The sequence below is a fragment of the Populus nigra genome, chromosome 6 (genome assembly GCF_951802175.1).
Source record: "Populus nigra chromosome 6, ddPopNigr1.1, whole genome shotgun sequence".
NCBI lineage: Eukaryota > Viridiplantae > Streptophyta > Magnoliopsida > Malpighiales > Salicaceae > Populus > Populus nigra.
In genome coordinates, this window is record NC_084857.1 from 8,253,967 (window position 1) to 8,271,041 (window position 17,075).

The 17,075-nt window shown below is 36.1% G+C and overlaps 1 protein-coding gene across 1 annotated transcript; it reads left to right on the forward strand.

Moving 5' to 3' along the window:
* Nucleotides 1-8,416: 8,416 nt before the first annotated feature.
* Nucleotides 8,417-9,791, forward strand: LOC133697959 (probable carboxylesterase 6). Its single transcript, XM_062120802.1, has one exon. The coding sequence runs from the start codon at nucleotides 8,503-8,505 to the stop codon at nucleotides 9,556-9,558; it is 1,056 nt and encodes a 351-aa protein (XP_061976786.1). The 5' UTR covers nucleotides 8,417-8,502; the 3' UTR covers nucleotides 9,559-9,791.
* Nucleotides 9,792-17,075: the final 7,284 nt, after the last annotated feature.

Genomic DNA, 17,075 nt, shown 5'->3' on the forward strand with positions numbered 1-17,075 from the left:
TCTTTCTGCTATCAACATCTCCTGCTAGATCAGCGTCTACAAAACCTTCAAGTTTCAAATCACCAGCTGTGAAGGTAAGACATGTCTCTGATGAACCTTTTAAGTATCTCATGATCCATTTCACCGCCTCCCAATGTTGCTTTCCAGGATTGCTCATATATCGGCTTACAACTCCCACTGCATGGGCAATGTCTGGTCTAGTACAGACCATAGCATACATCAAAGAGCCGATAGCTGAGGCGTATGGAATCTTATCCATGTATCCACTTTCTAGCTCAGTTTTTGGTGACTGGTCTTTGCTGAGCTTGAAATGATTCCCCAGAGGTGTACTTACTGGTTTAGCATTATCCATACTAAACCTGCTGAGAACCTTCTTGACATACTCTGTTTGTGAAAGCTTTAGTATGCCTTTGTCTTGATCTCTGATGATTCTCATGCCAAGTATTTGTTTAGCAGCTCCCAGATCCTTCATTTCAAACTGTTTTGACAATTGTTGTTTCAGCTTGTCAATTTCCTCAATGTTGGATCCTGCAATCAACATATCATCCACATATAATAGTAGAATGATGTAGGAGTTGTCAAAATGTTTGACATAGCAACAGTGATCAGCCTGGCATCTTGTGTATCCCGAACTACACATGAAGTTGTCAAACTTCTTGTACCACTGTCTTGGCGCTTGCTTCAAACCGTATAGGCTTTTCTTTAGCTTGCAGACTTGGTTCTCCTTTCCTGGTATTTCAAACCCCTCTGGTTGTTGCATGTAAATGTCTTCCTCCAATTCTCCATGAAGAAAAGCTGTTTTTACATCTAATTGTTCAAGATGTAAATTCTCTGCCGCTACTATCCCCAGAACAACTCTGATTGTTGTGAGCTTCACAACTGGAGAAAATATCTCAGAGTAGTCAATCCCTTTCTTTTGTTGAAACCCTTTTACAACAAGTCTTGCCTTGAACCGTTTGCTTCCGTCATGCTCAGTCTTTACTCTGTAGACCCACTTGTTTTGCAAAGCCTTCTTTCCTTCAGGTAGTGTGGTCAGCTCCCAAGTCTTGTTCTTCAGCAACGAACTCATCTCATCCTTCATGGCTAACTCCCACTTGCTTGAGTTTCCATCTTGTAAGGATTCTTCATAACTTAGCGGCTCACCACCATCTGTCAATAAAATATAATTCAGTAGAAGTGTGAACCGTTGTGGGGGCTTTATAGTCCTTGAAGACCTGCGAACATAAACAATTGGTTCACTTGGCTCTGCATCGTCTTGTGTAGTGGTGGGTACAGATGTGCTTGAATCTTCTTGTAAAGACTCTTGAGTTTTGTTATGCTCGGTAACATCAGGAAGCCCTTCTAATCTGATGAATTCAGATTTTTGTGGACTTGTATCTGAATCAGTCATATCTGTTTCTGCACTTGATCTGTCTTTGTACAAAACTTTCTCATTGAAGATCACGTTCCTGCTTCTGATAATCTTTCTGTTCTGATCATCCCAAAACCGAAATCCAAATTCTTCATCTCCATAGCCAATGAAGAAACATTTCTTGGATTTGGCATCTAGCTTGTTGCGTGCATCAGAATCTATATGCACATAGGAAACACACCCAAAGACCTTTAAATGAGAGATTTGTACCTCTTTTCCTCTCCATACTTCCTCAGGCAATCTGAACTCCAAAGGAACTGATGGTCCACGGTTGATCAAGTAAACTGCAGTATGAACTGCGTCAGCCCAGAATGTTTGAGGTAGCCCTGAATGCAGCCTCATGCTTCTAGCTCGTTCATTGATGGTCCGGTTCATTCTTTCAGCAATGCCATTCTGTTGTGGTGTGCCTGGAATGGTCTTTTCCATTCTGATACCATTAACAGCGCAATACTCCTTGAAACCTCCATCAATGTATTCTCCTCCATTATCAGATCTTAAGCATTTCAACTTTAAACCTGATTCATTTTCAACCATAGCCTTCCACTTCTTGAATGTTTCGAACACATCAGATTTATTTTTCAGAAAGTAGACCCATACCTTTCTGCTGAAATCATCAATGAAAGTTACATAATACCGAGAACCTCCAAGAGATGCCACTGGAGAAGGTCCCCATAAATCTGTGTGCACCAGTTCTAGCTTTCTTGGTCTTAAGGCCCTGCCAACCTTTAAGAAACTAAGCTTCTTCTGTTTTCCAAGAACACAGCTTTCACAAATGTCTAGATCAATATTTTTAAGCTCTGGCAGTTTTCCCTTCGACTGAAGTATTTTCATCCCTTTTTGACTCATATGGCCGAGTCTACAGTGCCATAGCTGTGCTTGATTTTCTGCTTCAGTAGAGGCAATAATGTCTGCAAATCTTGTGGTCATATACAGGGTGCCGGTTTTCTTTCCACGAGCCAAAACCATTGCTCCCTTTGATACCTTCCACATACCTCCAGAAAAAAGGATTGAATGACCACTCTCATCAAGTTGTCCGACTGAGATCAGCTTCTTCTTTAGTCCAGGAACATGCCTTACATTTTGCAAGTTCCATGTAGATCCATTCATTGTCTTGATCTGCACTTCTCCTATACCCACAATCTTCATTGGTTGTCCATCGGCTAGATAGACTACACCGTGATCTCCAGCAACATAGTTTTGCATCATCTCATGGTGTGGTGTACAATGGAATGAAGCACCAGAATCAAGAATCCAATCATCAATTGGACTTTGTACAGCAAGAATCAAAGCGTCTTGCACCTCATCTGTGGTAGTGTTTGCAGAGTCAGCTTCAGGTTTTTTCGGTTTTGTGCAATTCCTCATGAAATGACCAGGTTTGCCACAATTCCAACATTCAACCTGCTTTCTGGGTCCGAACTTGCTTTTACTTCTGTATCTTGATTTGGATCTACCTCTGGATAAACCTCTATCTTGTCTCCTCCCTCGAGTGTTAATGTTGAGAGCTGATCCTGAACTTGAACTTTCACCTGAGTCTTTCCTTCGCACTTCTTCAGCTAAAATCAAGTCTCGAATATCATCATATTTCAGTTTGGATTTTCCAGCTGAGTTGCTCACGGCTGTCCTCATACCTTCCCAACTGCTTGGAAGTGAAGCCAGTAAAATGAGTGCACGGATCTCATCATCAAACTCAATCTCTACAGATGACAATTGATTTGTGATAGTATTGAAGTTGTTGAGATGCTGTGTAACAGAAGTGCTTTCTGTCATCTTCAAGTTGAACAACTTCTTCATTAGGTGCACTTTGTTATTTGCTGAGGGCTTCTCATACATCCCAGACAGGGCTTCCATCAGTCTTGCAGTGGATCTTTCTTTTGTAACATTGTGCGCAACTCTTCTTGATAAGGATAGCCGGATAATACCCAAAACTTGTCTATCAAGAAGCAACCAATCTTCTTCTGGCATATTTTCTGGTTTGCTCCCCAACAGAGGAAGATGAAGTTTCTTCCCATATAAATAGTCTTCAATTTGCATTTTCCAATATCCAAAATCTGATCCATCAAATTTTTCAATTCCCGCAGCCTTTATTTCATCTGCCATTTTTACTGTTTCTCCGATTTGAATTTGTCAAATCTGACCTTACAGATGTGTCCGGAACGGCCAAAACTATTGGAAACGACACTGAGATCACCCCAATCGGACTTCGGATGGCTCAGATTTTAACAATCAAAGTTTTGGATCAACGGACGGTGCAGATGAAGCCGCGTGTCAGGCCAGAATAGTGTCTGCGAAGCACTGGATCAAAACTCACTTTTGCTGACGTGTCAAGATGACGTGGCATCCACGTAGGCCAACTGGGACCCACTTTGCTGACGTGGCAAAAGCACGCGTAATTTCGGCTGACGTGGCAGTTGATGACGTGTCTGCTGACTGGACAGTTGACGTGGCGGATGACTGTGCAGGATTGCTGGCGTGGCTGCTGACTGGCTGCTGGCGTGGCGGGTCAACCCGGTTCAGTTGCAGACAATCGGGTGAAGACGACGCGTGGAGAGCGTGGCGCGAGTGGTCGCGCGTGGGCAGTGCTGTCGTCGGCGCGTGTTGGCGCGTGCGGGCATGCAGGACGTCGGTTCTTCGCCGGGTTTTCACCAGTGAATTCGTCTCTTCTTCCTCTACGCGATGGTAATGTCAAAAACACGTTTTGAGAACTTTGATTTTTGAGTTTGGATCAAACACCCTCTTTTTCAAGAACAAGCTCTGATACCAGTTGTTGGGTTATTCCCGAATTCAAACACACAAATTTACGTGGTTCGGCAACTTGCCTACTCCACGGAGCTACTGGTTTGTATTAATCAAGTTTAGAAACAATACAAACAAGAAAATAAGGAGGAGGAGAAAATCTTCTCTACTCAACTCAAGCTCTCTCTCACGTTTTTTCTCTCTGTGTTTTCACTCTTCTCTGCGTTCTTCACACACCAACACACCAGCTCTTCACTGAGCATACATATATATTAAGCTAGAAGAGTGAAGGGCATAAATCATGCCATGATTTATGCCCACCGCTTGTGTCCACCATGTGCCAAGTGGGAGATTAGGTATTCCCACTTGCATATGGTGGGACATTGTTTGTCTTCCACTTGCTAACAGTTAGGATCATACATACATCCTGATGAAGAGAAAATCACAGCAAGATAAAGAAGAAGGTTTCAACTATGCTTACGTCCAGGATTTATATATATATATATATATAAAACATTTTAATATTCCCTGCACCAGAAGTAAAAGGTCACATATGCCGGCCTGAGTTAATTTAGAACACAAATCATACTCGAGAAAAAGATGCTTAATTGTTTTGTCAAAACAGCAACAAAAACATAAGTGCTTTTGGAATAAGCTATATTGACCACATAATAAGGATTAAACAGTTTTAATTTATGAATATTTTGCAATTCAGTTCATTGACTGAAAATATTTAGGACTCGTTTATAATATTTATCACTTTATCCTAATGTGTCTAGACTCTTTAGCTATACAAAGGACCAAGAAGATATATTTTTTTTAATATTGAAGGACTATAAATGAACTTAAAAATAACTTTTATCTTCTTTTATTTGTAGCGAAGCTGGATCTTCTTTTTAACTTGCAGCTCTTCAAAAACTACTGTCACCTGAAACAAAACAGCAATTCACTGCAGCTTTCCATCGCCTCCTCCATCTTTCTTAAGATTCAAGCACTTGTATGAGTTAAGTGGTGGTCCAGTGGTAAAAACTTGAGATCAAGAGGTTTGCTCTCTCTGTGGTCTCAGGTTCGAGCCCTGTGGTTGCTTATATGATCGCCACTGGAGGCTTACATGGTCGTTAACTTTAGGGCCCATAGGATTAGTCGAGGTGTGCGCAAGCTGGCCCGGACACCCACGTTAAACTAAAAAAAAAAGTCAATTCTCAACCAGGCAAACACCTCATCAAAACCCATGAATTGTTCTTTGACGCGAGAAAAGAAGCAAGATTATGATGAAGGCTGTCATAGCGGTCATACACCCTCTCTGTTCTACTCTTTTTTTTTTCTAGAAGAAGAAGACATCGATTTATCTCAGAAAGGCAAAAATGGTACCCAAAAACATAAAGAAGGTAGGATCGTCATGATCGCCAATATACTACCGAGTTAGGAAACGATTTAATCACGATCTCATCCGGATGTTTTATGATCTTGCTTCGCAAATAAAACTGTACTATTTGAATCACGCGTTTCTACTAACCTTGCTTATATTATAGGTGTGTCTATTTGGAAATATAAAATCTCCGAACCACTAGACCCAGGAGGAGCCTTTACCGTGTCGATTTGATTTGATTTGAATTATTTCTCGAACAAGAAATAGTACAATTCGAATTTCCTCCAGGCACACCTAGTGAAAAAATTATTCCCATTCATATGCCATGTGCAATAGCATCCATCTGATCATGGCTTCATTTTTATCCTTCTCTCCAAGCCGCTGCGGAATACCAAGGAGGAGGGCTCGGACACATGCCATGTGCAAAAGGATATATGGCTTCCAAATTGCAGGGCTCGGAAGATTTGCTTGCCTAGCTAGCAGTATCCATACACTTCTTATCTTTCCCTTTGTCAGGTATTCTGTACATGACAACGGCTGGATATTCTTTCCCAAGAAAAGAGACTCAATTCAAGAACCCTTTCACTTATAATACACGAATATTCACTTTATTACTCTCGTGAACTCTATTGATGACTTTAATTTGTTATGGTGCATCACTTTATATATCATTTGCTTGCATGCACGCTGCTATAAAATAGAATTTCAGTAACAATAACTACATTACAGGTATTTTTATTATTTATCTGTAAAGATATTAATTTATATCAATTTTATTAACAATTAATAAACGTTTATCTAGAGATATTTGTTTCAAAGGCCATTAAAATGTAATGACATTTAAAAATAAATGCTTTCATATCCAATATTGATAAAAATATACTACAATTAAAAAATACAGTTAAAAACATAAAGTAATGACAGTTATAAAATCCCATTATTCTTCTACACACATATCACAACATTTATTTGAGTAATTTTTTAAAAACAAATTAAATCCATCAAAAATTAATTTTGTTGTGATGACATAAGACATAAATAAAAGGGATTGCCAATACTCTAGGAACAGGAACATTATATATTTTGATGCAAAAGCAAGCTTGTTAAATTAAATTTAGTGGAAATTAACCCCGATCGTAACTTTCCCTTTAGGCGTCATGCACTATTAATTGCAAGTGTTTCGTAGAAATCTTATGACAATTGATCTTGAATTATCTTCTCAGGAATAATTAAGATAGCAAAATGTTCTGATATTATTTAAGAAATTTGAACATGACACCTAAAAAAAATTAAATGATAACCATACATTTAGACTTGAATCCAATAAAAACTAAATTATACTTGATGAGTCCATTGAACTGAGATGTTAATGCAAACACCCTGTTTAAAATAGAATTTAATATAAAATATTTATATAAATACAATCTAAGATTTTAAGGTAAGCAATTCAAAGAAACCAGATCCTCTTTATATATAGGTAAATATAAAAGAGAATATATATATATATATATATATATATATATATATATATATATATATATATATATTGTGCACCAATTAAGTTGCGTGGAGGCATTGTCCAGTGACTAATGAGTGACGAGTAGTGCTTCTTTTTTTTATTTTATTTCTATAATGTCGGTATTATCCTTTAAATCTACCATACCTATGCGTGCTGAGTTATGGTCCAACAGGATGCCCGAACCCGAGCTGTGTGCATTGAATGTGAATGTTTAAAAGGACTTGACAAGCAAAGGCCTTTGACCAAACAACTATGGTTATATATGGGTCCTGAAAGAGATGTTATGAAGAATGAAGTGCATGTTCCATGGCAGTCGTCCTAAGAACAGGGAATTGAAGGGCTGCTGCTGCTAAAAAGTTACTTTTGTTGACATGCCCTGTCGATCTAAGGCCACACATGACACGTCCTCTTCCTTTCAGTGGGAGAAAAAATCCAGAATGCTCCACTTTAACTTGTGAGAAATTTGTCCCAACAGTTGTTTCGAAAAGATGTTATTGGGAGGCAGCCAAAAGTTATGTTGATGGGTTTTATGACTCCAGTAGTACTGCATCCAATATATATGCTTTTGTTACTCTAAATGTCAACAATGTCATGCCACGCACTAGGGAATATTTCTTAGTGCTAAGTGCTCTCCTTCCTTGTGCAAATGTTTTGCGTATACCTCGTGTGACCTTCGATTTTTTAATTAGTACATCCAGCACTCTAGCTGAATTTTTCTTCTTCTTTCAGGCCCCCCGAAACCCCTGGTTTAAAATCACATTTTGTTTGATAAATGTATTCCCATGGCAAGGATGAAAAAAAATATCATTGCTGGCCACACTTAGTATATAGTTTAATTGGAACCCAATTACTCTTCCTCAAAAAAAAAAAAAAAGTTACATCAATGATGGCCTTGGCTAGCATAATTGACGCAAATATCGCTCAGCGAGAGTCAACTATTATCATGGCCTGCCACATGTAAAATATAGAACTACAAAAGAAAAATAAAAAGACATATTGGACAGGTATAATCATGATATTACAATTCTTAAATTGCTAGTCAAATATTGTAACCCTATATAAAACGGCAAGTTTTTGATGCTTTCCTACACACCTAAATCCGAACGACTTGTTTAGAATTTCCCCCCCTTTTTGGTAGGCTGGAACAGCCCACTAACGTGCAATGGCACGACAACAAAACATTATGATTAACGTAACCTAACTTTTTTTTAATTTAAACTTGAGAGTGAGGAGCTCTAGCCAGGAGGCAGGAGCACAGCCCCCGGCCCCAACCCATACTTGAATCTCGTGAAGACATGTGTCCATTTTTAATTGCCCGCTTGCCTAGAAACAACAGCATAGGTCAGCCCTTATCTTTTTACCCTCCTATATATACACACAGCGCTAGGAAGTGTAAGGGACAGCGCAGTACTTGTGTGTGACCTAAAAACCCTCAACGATTCTTGCTCTTCATTTTCACTCCTCCATCTCATGAGAACTAGAAGAATGGCTGCTGCTAAAGTTGGTTCAAATTTAAGTCATAAGATTGGCAAAGACTGTCATCAACATGGGGCTGTAGCCGAGGAAATTGATGGCCTAATCAAAGCGTACAAAGATGGGCGAGTGGAGAGACCGCAGATTGTTCCATGTGTCACAAGTACTTTAGCTCCCGGGCTCGGTGTGACTTCACGGGACACGGTCATTGACAACTTCACAAACATTTGGGCACGTTTTTATGTCCCAATTAAGTTCCATGGTAAGCTGCCTTTACTTATATATTTCCATGGGGGTGGGTTTTGTGTAGGCTCAGCTGCTTGGAGTTGCTACCATGACTTCCTAGCAAGGCTAGCTGCTAAGGCCAATTGCATAATCATGTCAGTTAATTACCGTTTAGCCCCTGAAAATCCTCTCCCAGCAGCCTATGATGATGGAATTAAGGCTCTAATGTGGTTAAAACAACAAGCTCTTTGTGCTTGTACTGATAATTGGTGGGCTAGTCAATGGAATTTCTCCGACGTCTTTCTAGCTGGAGATAGTGCTGGTGCCAACATAGCCTTCAACGTCATCACAAGACTTGATTCCTTTAATGCAGGACAAGCTGCTGCAGCCATAAAGCCATTAACTCTGAAAGGCATTATCTTGATTCAACCATTTTTCGGAGGAGAGGCACGTACTCATTCAGAAAAACACTCAGTACAATCACCTCGGTCGGCGCTTAACTTGGCAGCCTCTGATACATATTGGCGATTAGCTTTGCCTTGCGGCGCTAACCGGGACCATCCATGGTGCAACCCTCTAGCAAAAGGGTCAGTGAAATTGGAGGATTTTGTGAGATTTCCAATTATGGTATGCATATCAGAGATGGACATTTTGAAAGACAGGAGCTTGGAGTTTGTTGCTTCTTTGGGTAGAGCAGGTAAGAGAGTGGAGCATGTGGTTCATAAAGGTGTGGGGCATGCATTTCAGATTCTAAGCAAGTCTCAGCTCTCACAAACTCGAACATTGGAAATTATGGCACGGATCAAGGGCTTCATTAGTGGATTATGATCCCCTCCCTCAGCCACAATATATACACAGAATTCTATTTAGGATTAAAAAAAAAAGGAGAGATTAATTCTCAATTGTAGTAATATTATATTAATTAATCTTCCCAGCGTTGACATTAGGGTCTACGTATATATAACTGTAGCCCGTTATGCGTGTGTTGTAGTGCATGTCAATATAACGTATGATTGTTGTACTTGTGCATATTGATTTTACTATCACGATGCAAAGGTCAATGCTCTCAGTGCCACAAATAGAATTAGGTTATTCCACTTATCCGAGTATATATATATATATATATATATATATATATATATATAATTTACGATAAGAAAACAGAAAGGAAGTGGCTCATGATATATATAGTGGACTATACCTTTAATTTCTAGTGTGACATAATAATTAATTAAGAGTGGTTTAGAATAAGAAGAAGAGTATAAAAGACAGGCTACCATGGCTGCTTTCCTCCAAAATGAGGCCATTCTAGAAGTAAAATTTGATATATATATATATATATATATATATATATATATATATATATATATATATATATATATGAGGAATGAGTTATACCATCATATTCTATCAATGACAAAAAATCATGATTATCGAATAATCTTTTTTCCCCTGCCAGTTAGAAACAAGTATATATCTCGTAATATTTATTTAATATCTATATCTTAAAACTAAAGAAGAAAGTGAAAACAAAAAAGTTGTAGCGTTAGGAAGTAAAGTTGTGTTTGAAATTGTGTTAATAAATATTGTTTAATTTTTAAAGTATATTTTTATTAAAATAATATTTTTTTAATTTTTTAAAATTTATTTCTGGTATTAATATGTAAAATCAAAACATAAATTTAATTTTTTAAAAAACTACTTTTTAAACACAAAAACAAATTTACTCTGAAATCAAGTTACGGGTTATTTGATGGCCTTCAAACAAACTCATCAATTTGTTGAAGAGGTTACAATAAGGGGCGCGAGACGCCGAGAAATTTTATGCTGTTAAAGCTGCAAGTATTCTATGTAAATTACAACTTAGTCCTGGCTTTATTAAAATAGATGCCACATCATCAACTCTTATAAGCCTCCATTCTTTTCAACTCCTATTCTTTTACTCTTTCTCACACATCTAGAAGCCTCTCTCCCCAGTCGTTGCTTCCTCTCTCAGCTTCACCTCTCGACTTCAACGCCAAAGCCCACGATTTCAACATGGCGAGTGTTGTCGTGGGAGGAGCCTTTTTATTGCAAGGTTAATTGATTAATGTATTGAATTTCTCGTTGTTGAATGTGAGAGTGGATTGGTTGATTATAGAAAATATTGATTCAGTATCCCGAGTGCTCCTGGAGGAGGAACCTTTTTCAACATCACAAGTTTTGGAGTCTAATAATGATGCTGAGAAAACCCGCTATTTCTTCTGTGAGAATTTGAGTCCTAAAGAACAGGTCGTGGTTTCATTATTAGCTTGTTTGGAATTAATTTAATTATTTTTTATTGTAATTAAATTCAACTATAATGTTTAAATTAAATTAAATTTATAAATAAATTGAATTCAAAAAAATATAATTTAAATCATTTTATTTTTTATATATTATTTTTATTACCAAGTAAATGGGTATTTTGAAAATTTTATTTTTTAGATTAAATTTCTTCGAGGTTGAGTTCTGATTTATTTTTGAATAATTTTAAGAAATTTAGAATCCAATTCTCAATTCTCAGAATGATTTTAAACTTGAAATTTCATTAAAAACATTGTATTAACTTATTCCATACAAGTTATATAATATTGTGCTGAGAGATAAGAGGCATTGCGCGGCTAAAATGGTTATTTTAATCTGGTTCATTGTGTGTGGAGAAGGTGGTATGGATGAAGGTTTTATAGCCAATTAAAGGTTGGAGGGATCAAGCATCTAGTCAAGGCTGCTGTGTGGGAAGTACTGCCTTGATGTAAAGTTTGGTTTTGCTGTAAGATCATGTAAAATATAAACCAGATGTTAATACCAAAATCTCCATGTTCTCGTCATTTTATAGTAGCTGTAAAAGGGTCTTTTCATGCACATTGGTTCTTCAGGGTTGATCTTCAAACCTTCTTGCTTAATTTATGCGTCATATTTGCATTTTTTGATGTATACTAATCTTACTACTTTCTAAACCTAAAATGGTTATTTTTATTGATCAACAGAAATGATGCCCTGCATTTGCCCACTTTCTTTGTGTTGTTTCTTGTTATTTTAATTCTGTAAACTTGAAAAGTCGTTTCTTACAGTTAATTGGGTTCTTTGGTACTATTACTAGAATGCTAGGATAATTGGGCTCTTTGTAGATTTCTCGAGAACTTGAAGCTTTTGTTCGGTCTTGAAAATTGCTAAGATGATTTACACGAAAGATTCTTTTCACTTGAGACTGCCATCTAGATATTAACAAATATTACTGTTTAAGCCTCGATCCGACTTCTGCCTGTCATTTTGCCACCACTTCTTTTCGCCATTAAATTCTGAGTTTTAATAAACAGAGCTCAAGTGGTGTTCAGGTTTCAAATCTATTACTTTCTTTGCAATGCGTTCTGCAATAGCAGAGTGTGAACTGGCTATACAAGCACCAAGAAGAACCGTCTAAAGAGATGGGTCATCTCTGCAATCTGCTTTCTCTATCAAGTTTTCTGCTTCTTCTAGCAAACCAACATGGCCTAGAAGATACATCCTGCAATTGTGATGCTTCATTCCTGATTTAATGTCATCTGCCTCAGTCATTGCGGCTTAATCCCTTCTTCAATGGTCTCATCGAATAATTGAAAAGGGCTCCTCCTACAGCAGAACTCGCAATGTTGAATCGATATTTTCTCTAACTTCACCCTCACATTCAACAACAAAAAATTCATGCGTAAATCAATTAACTTTGCAATAAAAAGGCTCGTCCCACAACAGCATTCGCGAATTTGACCTCGTGGGTTTTGATGTTGAAGTCGAGAGGGAGGCGAAAACAATGGTCTTTAGAACTGGAGTGGTGAGGCTGAGATTGGAAGCAACGATTGAGGAGAGAGGTTTCTAAATTTGTGGGAGAGAATAAAGGAGAAGAGGTTAAAGAGAATGGAAGGGGGAAAATTGAAGAGAATGGCTGCTTATAAGGGTTGATGGTGGGGCAAATCTGATGACGTGGCATCTATTTTAATAGAGCCAATGCGACCACCTTTGAGGGCTTTTAAATTTCTTTCGAGCCCATTGAACGCCTAGTTATTTTATGTGGTCTCGGCTTTATGTGAAAAAAGTAGGGTAATGGGTAGTCAATACGATACGGGCCTAACTCAATTATCTCCTCGGCCGTGCCATTTGGTTTGAATATTATGGGCCTTAATCGGGCTACCTCGACAAGTAAGGGCAGGTGAGAGAGTATCGGTTAGTTTATTCTCACAGTTGTCATCCGATCCGATGGATAAACACATTTACTGAAGAAAGTTTTTATTTTATTTTATGAATTTCTCAGATTTTCAAAATCCGTCAATGGAATGTTCCATCTGTGGTTGTGTATATATTTCCTTATGGTTGGGGTTACTGGAAAAACAAAAACTCTGATATTTAAATCAATTTGATTTTTTTGTTAAGTAGGTTAGAAAAATAAAGATCATGAATCGTGTCTTATTGTTGGGTGTAGAAATCAATCCCCTTCTTCACCTGCCCTCTGAATTTTTATTAAAAAACTATGGGGATGTGCACAACTACCTGGGCTGACCCAGGCCTGGATCAGGCATTTCGGCCCTTTTGTTTTTCCTTGGCACGTCAATTATATACCAACAATTGTAACAAATGTGGAAGATCTGTTACTTGATATATTGCTGATGAGTAACAATATTTACACACACACACACACACACACAAGAAGATATATCTTATGAATTCGAAAAAAATCTTACAATCTGAACCCTTTCTGTTAGAGTAGTCAGGTTTTAGCTATATATAATTCACCTATCTAACTCGACATTTTATCTTCCAAGACAGCTTTATAACAAGTCAGGAATTTTATTTTTTTTATTCTCATATATTGGTAAAGGTTGTTCCAAAATACTAGTGCAGTATTTCTTGTGCATGCATGTTATATAACAGCTCTGCCAGTAGTCAAATAGAACATGTCCAGGTGCTGATTCTAGTTCACGATCAAAGCTTTCACATATTTGGTGATTCAGTTTTAAGTGGTTTCTAATTAAAACAGCCTCGCAAACTGATCGGCCAAAAAAACCTAGACAACAACCTGTCCGTCTAGGCCTTGTTCCAGCAACAAACCGCAGACAGGTCACATGGATCGGGCCTCAATCTAACCCCCAACTATCTTGATTGGGTCCAAATCCTATGTGAATTTCACGGGAGCTCAACACCAGCACGCACCCATTTACGCCTTGTTAGTATCAAGGCGCTACGATCTCTAAGCTTACAAATGCACGAATTATCAGTGTGACGTGTAATTTTCTCACCAATGATGATCACATATGTACCTATCTTAGCTATCATTAACAGCAATAATAGTGAGAAGTAGTTTAATTAGTTAGGTCCTGAATTTATTTTCTAGAAATTACTAGTTTGAGTTTCATAAACTTTAAAGTCATTAGAAATTTATATGGTCGTTAACTTCAGAGCACGTGAAATTAATTAAAATATACATAAGCTGATCCAAACATCCATGTTAATCTGAAAAATAAAATAAAAAAGTTCAAATCTATACTCAACAACTCATGTTACAAGTCACCATTAGTACAATATATCTATAACTCTATGCTCCACAAGAATTTTATATGTTCAAGATATAAGTATATCAAATTACTAGGTAACAAACCATTTAGGTGGTGGTCTAGTGGTAAGAGTTTGGAACTAAAAGATTTGCTTCCTCTGTGGTTTCAGGTTCGAGTCTTGTAGTTGCTCATATGATGGCTACTGGAGGCTTACATGGTCATTAACTTCAGGGCCTGAGGGATTAGTTGAGGTGCGTGCAAGCTGACTCGAACATCCACGTTAAACTAAAAAAAATCACCGGGTAACAAGATACAAGATTATATAACAGGCCGCACAACACACGACCATCACCAAATATATTCTTTGTTTTCTCTCTCTTTGTTAAATCTTTCATATATTCTTTGTTTTCTCTCTCTTTGTTAAATCTTATTTTTCATCTATAATTTACTAATTAAAGTATTAGAAGGTTTTCTATCCTTATAAATAATTTATTTTTATAGGAAAGTCGTGAGACATTTTAGTTCAGACACATTAGCATATCAAACATGGATAGTTCAATTTCAATTTGAAGTTTATGTCAAAAGTTAATTAAAACAAAACCATCTATAAGAACATAGAATACCTCAAATTAATTGCCGGTATATTATTGTTTTTTCATGTTAAAAAAAAAAGGAGTAGAAGAAGGTATGATATATATTAATTAAGGCGTGTAATTGGGCCGAGTTTCCCACACTCCAGCTTCCTCGTGAGTAAATACCTCAGAGTATAATCATGTGATATATATTAATTAAAGCATGTTATTTGCCCGAGTTTCCCACACTCCAGCTTCTTCATGAGGAAGTACCCCAGAGTATATAATCATATGATATCTATTAATTAAGGCTTGTTATATTTGTATGGTGTTTTATTTAATTGAAGATTGAGCTTTGTTATTATTTGTTTTTTATAAGATTTCTTGCTGATTTTAAAAATGACTTGGGTTGTCTTGAATATTTTTATTTGTTGTTTTTTTGTTAAATTTAGTTTTTTTTTAAAAATTTTGTTTTTGAATTAAATTAAATTAAATTAATTGATAAAATATAATCATGAGTTATTAACTTTATGATATTTTGTTGATTTTCTTTTCGAGTCATTTCTCTAACGGCACGTGTGACCTCTTTCGATGTCTTCATGTAGCTTTTCGTAAAGACATTAGAACCGTTCTGATGAGATCTTTTTAGTGGTGAGGCGGTGTTAACAAAGAAGCGATGATGAGTCTCTAACAAACTTTTCTTTCTTCTCCTCCTAAGTGTAATATTGATAGTTTATTTTTTATAATTAATTATTGCCAAAAAATATTTCATCTTATTTACTATCGATATCTTTCCAAATCATTTTATTAAATTAATTAAGTTTATTAAATCTAATTAAATCAATGATCCAGATCATATATTTTTTTATTTTTTAAAAAGGATACTAGCATCACTTGAACATTTTTTTATATTAAAATTGTTTTAACTTTATAACACACCACAAATCATTTATCCGGTTTTTACTAAAACCGATTCAAGTTGATCTAGGACACTTATCATTCAATCCCTGGAATCCAAGGGGAGCATCTTCTAATCATACTAAAAGATAGAGGCTTCCAACCCTAAGGGGTGGGTTAATTGGTCATGTTCTAAGTTTACTTTCCAATGATCACGAGTTCGAGTCCTCTCAGAGCCACTGGAGGCTTATATGGTTGTTAACTTCAAGGTCCGTGAGATTAGTCGAGATACGCACAAACTAACCCGGATTCCCACATTAATAATAATAAAAAAGCCAGAGACTTCCACTTCAAAAATCAGATGTTCCTCTAAACCTTTGGTATTATTCGAAACTGTGATAAATATTATTTTTCAAAATGTTTTTTTTAAATATATCAAAATAATATTTTTTTAATTTTTAAAAATTTATTTTTGATATTTAAATATCAAAACGATAAAAAAAATATTATTATTAAAACAAAAAAATTTATTTATTTTTAAAACATGACTGAACCATACAAACAAACACAGACATTACACACGTTACCTTCATGACATACATTGATTCACGTCAACAGGCCAGCATGAATGCTGAACTGGCAGTTGTTCATTGGTTGCTTTAGCAACAACTACATCAACGATTTTTTATATTTAGAAATATAATAAATGTTGCTACTTAAAATAAATTTTAATTAAAAATATATTAAAATAATTTTTTTTATTTTTAAAATTTATTTTTAATATCAACATATAAAAGGATCTAAAAAAGCTTTATTTGAAGCTAATTTGTTTTTTTAAAAAAATTAAAAGTATAATTAAAACACAATGCAAAATATCACTTAAATAAAAAAAACAAATAGACAGAATAATACATTAAGTGACCAAGTATATAATTTTTTTATAATTCATTCATGTTTTTTAAATATTGACTAGTGATATATAATTTTTTATAATTCATTTATGTTGTTATTTAAATATTGACTGCAAAAAAATATAAATGCTTAGGAGGGCATACCCCTTGGTTCTCTCCAAGTAATAACTACTATATTTGAAATTATAACAAATATTTTACACGTGAAAAAAGCAACAGCAAACACCAACTAAATGGTTTAGAAAGTGATTGACATTAGATTTCAATTTTCTTTTAGTTAAAATTTAAATTTATTTTTGCTTCATTTTAATATACTGATAAAAAATTTAAACATTACCTCATTCCTAAACACGTTACTTAAACCATGTCAGGCCATACGTTCAGTTCACTGTTTTGGGCTCCACTCCTTAAAACGGAAGTAG